The sequence below is a fragment of the Rutidosis leptorrhynchoides genome, chromosome 11 (genome assembly GCF_046630445.1).
Source record: "Rutidosis leptorrhynchoides isolate AG116_Rl617_1_P2 chromosome 11, CSIRO_AGI_Rlap_v1, whole genome shotgun sequence".
In the NCBI taxonomy this organism is placed as follows: Eukaryota; Viridiplantae; Streptophyta; class Magnoliopsida; order Asterales; family Asteraceae; genus Rutidosis; species Rutidosis leptorrhynchoides.
This window is the reverse complement of record NC_092343.1, coordinates 98283097-98287638: the sequence shown is the minus strand read 5'-3', so window position 1 is coordinate 98287638 and position 4542 is coordinate 98283097. Positions and strand designations below refer to the sequence as shown.

Below are 4542 nucleotides of genomic sequence, written 5' to 3'. Positions count from 1 at the left end.
TATTCGTTTTATTCCTGCTTTAGGTCCAGTATAGTTTGTGGTGATTGATATCAATCATATCATATTGGTGTTTTTTTCTTGTTTGATGGAAATTTTGGATTAAAGTTGCTTGATATATTGATAATTGAGCTGATCCTATTGATGGATGTTCTTATTATATAAAGGCACAATTTCTACAAGTTGTAAAAGTTATGTCGGAAACAAATTGTACATTATAACGGCACTTGATTTATAAAGAACGTGTTTGTTCAGATGTGCACTTTAATCATTTTCCAGATAGAAGACGATGAACGTGTCATTAAAGCATCAGACCATGAAAAAACTATATGCACATGTTATAAGAATCATATATATATAGAGTATATATTATTCTTTAATTTAATGTCCTAATGTCCTATATATATAGCTAATCCTAATTGGAACGTTTGGTTACACGATCCTTTAATGTTCTTGTAATTTTCTAGCTACTTGCTAGTTTTTTAATATATATTTTTTTTCAGCTGTTAAATTTTATATATATATATATATATATATATATATATATATATATATATATATATATATATATATATATATATATATATATATATATATATATATATATATATAGAGTAATGTACTGGTAGTTATCAAGAACCCTGAAAGACAAATTCTAATGCATCTGCACGAACTTTGGGACGACTACTTTTTACTTTGGAGAAAAGTGAAGTAATTTAAAAAAGAACTGTATTCATAGATTTTTTAAGTTATAATTAAATTAAAAAGTAATTTGAATGATTTTGGTGTAATTTCTGTTTTCTAAGTCTTAAAAAGGTTATTTCATTTTTTAAACTATCATCTCTTATTAGTTTCTTTAATTTCATAACAAAACTAGTGAACCTAGCCTTATGCTCGTTGAAGCCTTTTCTCTCGGGATTATCACCAAAAAGCTCATTTTTTTGAACTTGTTTGCGTGAGAGCCCATAAAAAAAAGTTTGACAATTTGCCCTCGCAAGGAGCAAGATGCCTCTTGCTCCCTTGCGTCCTTGCAACTTTGGTTTCACTTGAGAGCAAGGATCAAGGAGCAAAGTGCCTCTTGCTCCCAGGTGGAAGCAAGGACGCAAGGTGCCTGGAGCAAGGGAGCAAAAGGCACCTTGCGTCCTTGCTTCCACCTGAGAGCAAGGGAGCAAGAGGCACATTGCTCCTTGATCCTTACTCTCAAGTGAAACCAAGGTCGCAAGGACAAAAGGCGCAAGAGAGCAAGAGGCATCTTGCTTCTTGCGAGGGCAAATTGTCAATTTTTTTTTATGAACTCTCACGCAAACAAGTTAAAAAAATGGGCTTTTTGGTGATACTCCCTTTTTTTCTCCCTTCATGTTATTGAAAGGGGGACTTGTCAAGTTAGATATGGTACAAATTACAATAATTAGTAGTTATATTATTCATTTCATATTCGCTATTTTCAAAAAAATAAAACTCATATTTTGTTAATTATACATAAGTCAGTGGTTCGATCTCAATCAAAATAAAACGTCAACAATTAAACTTAATTGTTGAATTAACGGACAAGCGCTCAACGGAAACTCAATTGCATGAGTACACTTAACTATTGAATTAAAGGACGAGTGCTAAACGGAAACTCTATTGCACGACCACTGTTTATCATGGACATAACGAACATTATCCTTGTTACTTTAAAGTCGACATTGACATGTATCAACGCAAGATGTGCAAGTCAGTTATATCTTGCAAACATCTAACATTTATATAAGAAACACAAAAGTTTAACATTTTCCTCGAAAACTAAACATCTCATATCAAAAGAGAAAATTTGCAGGTATAATAAACTAGAAACTTACAAATCAACTTGCCCATTTGCTAACAACGGATTCCTTAGCTGAACTACGGACATATGTTTCTTGGTTAGGAACACTATTAGCAGCAGTAGACGGCGATATTGTTCTGCGAATTCTGTTTGTTATGTAACGCAACCCATTTCGTGGGCCACGTAAAGCAAACAACAAGGGATTGATAACAACTGCGAACAGAACATCGCCTTTTGCAAGTATCATAAACTGCATTGCAAACAAATATATAAATTTAGGGGTTGTCTAAATTCTTAATATACACATTGACAACTTTATCTATTAAGAAATGTAGAATTTTCTACTTACCATAACAAAAAGTACCAACAGGGTAATGGCAACTTGCTGTGCTTCATGCCAGAAATGCTCACCATCACCGCCGCCGCCAAACCATTTGCGCCACCACCCTCCACCACCATCGCTGCCGCCACCTGTCTCCTCTCTCTTCTTTATTTCCTTGTCCCATTTTTCAAACTCCATTTTCTTGCCGCCAAGTGCACTTTCTAGGGCCTTTTTGGCTTGGTCCTGCAAAAAATGATGCGCAAAGAGAACTGCATTTAGCGAGAGTGCAGAATGAACAACTGTGATGCAGTACTTTTATAATTTGTTTACATCATATGCATCCATTTTCACATCGCTGTTTCGTTATCATCCATATTCTCTTTACATCAAGTAAATGGGGCCAACAATTACACATACATTTAAGAACCCACTTACTAACTTGCTAACTTAAATCAACGAATTATCTTTGTAGATTTGTTCCGCTCAAACTGGTAATGGGTCTGGGTTATGAACTTCTAATCTATAATCTCTTTACAAACGTCTTTGGAACGGGTAATGATTCTTACACTACTAACTTTCATCCATAGACCACCAAATATGCTTCAGAATGTTGTACTGTACAACATCATAAAGCACGTTTACTTGTTTAGTGATGTAAGAATATAAATTAGTGATGTACTTACTCCCCCTTTGAGATTAGCTCGAGGCACTTAGAAAACCAAACAAGTTGATTGCTTTCATTAACTCTTAAAATGTATGTTCCGTTACGTGTATAGTTGTTTAAGCAACAACATTTCATAACTTACTTCCACTAAACCCTAGGTATACATCCCATAAATTAACTTATAAAAACTCTTATCCCCGTAACTAATTAAGGTTCTTACTAAGTTAGTACATATTAATATATACAATTTAATCTATGCAGCATACATTGAAATGATAACAATAGGCGATAAGCTATATGCAATTAGGATAAAAAAATGTAAACTTTAACCCTAATTTGGGTGTTTACTCCTTATACCAAATTAATTCAATGATTTTAACTGAAAAAATGAAACAATTATACATTAAATTGAATCAAAACACAAGCACATATGCAAGAATTGAAAGAATTTAATAAATATTTTTAAAATTGTAATATTACCTTGCTGCGATTATCAGAGAATAAACAGTAAATTCGTCCATTGGATTTTAGGTTACGTTGTAGCGAATTCCAGCTATGATTTGTGCGTTGACTTTTAGTCAAAGTGATTGACTGAGTAGATGATGGTGCAATTGGTAGGGTTTTGGATGAAATTGAATGATTTATGGCTAATATTTGAGCCATAGATACAAAGTGCGCGAAATCTATGTTCTAACAAGGATTCATAATTATCTGCAACGGAATTGGAAGAGGGTGTTTGCAGTTAGATAGATTAGATAGATAAATGAGTGAGGCTGCCCTAAAAGGTTTCAATTGACATATTTTGTTGGATGTACTTATAATATGAGTTTTCAGTGTAATGTTATAATTCAGTATACTTATAACTACCTTTAGTATACTTATAACTACCTTTAGTAGTCTGGTTCTTGACTGTAGACTAATAAGTATATAGAGATAATATGAGAGAAGTATGTGTTTTTTATATATTCTCAAAGTGTGTTTTTTATGAACTTACATAACACATATTTATACTAATAAAAATTCTACTATACAATATATATAATAATAATAAAATTATCATCCATAATTGACTTTTATAACACTCACCCTTGGATGACAATTTTATTAGAGAATAACTAGTACTGGCTCGTTAAAAACCTTGCTAAAGAAAATCCATTGGGATAAAATTTTAGCTAAGGGAAAAAAGTGCAGCATAGAGTTGACCACCCCTCAAGTAGGCAATGCCTGAATTGTTACATCTTCTGAACATGCCTCATGTCAATATTATGAACGTGTGTTCTGAAAATAGCAGTTGGAAGTGCTTTGGTGAAAAGGTCAGCAGAGTTTTTGTTGGACTGAACATATCTCATTTCAATCTGGTTGTCCTTAATGAGATTTTGAGTGTATGAGAAGAATCTAGGAGGTATGTGTTTTGTTCGGTCACTTTTGATATACCCTTCTTTCATTTGTGTTATGCAAGCTACATTATCTTCATAGATAGTTGTTGGACTTTTATCGCGTTCTAGTTCACAAGAATCCGTAATGAGTTGTGTCATTGATCTTAACCAAAAACATTCCCGAGTAGCTTCATGTAATGCAATCACTTCGGCATGATTTGATGATGTTGCAACAAGTGTTTGTTTTTTGAGAACGCCATGATATTGCGGTACCTCCATTTAGGAATACATACCCATTTTGAGATTTAGCTTTATGTGGATCAGATAAATAACCTGCATCTGCATAACCAACCAAATCTTGTTTCGATTCGTTAGA

At 33.2% G+C, this 4542-nt stretch overlaps 1 protein-coding gene across 1 annotated transcript; it reads right to left on the bottom strand.

Moving 5' to 3' along the window:
- Positions 1-1691: 1691 nt before the first annotated feature.
- On the bottom strand, positions 1692-3562 carry LOC139877460 (uncharacterized). The gene is made up of 3 exons (XM_071864887.1): positions 3271-3562; positions 2154-2369; positions 1692-2054 (listed from the first exon to the last, which is right to left on the bottom strand). Exons 1-3 carry the CDS (start codon positions 3451-3453, stop codon positions 1842-1844), a joined length of 612 nt encoding a protein of 203 aa, XP_071720988.1. The 5' UTR covers positions 3454-3562; the 3' UTR covers positions 1692-1841.
- Between the last annotated feature and the right edge of the window lie 980 nt (positions 3563-4542).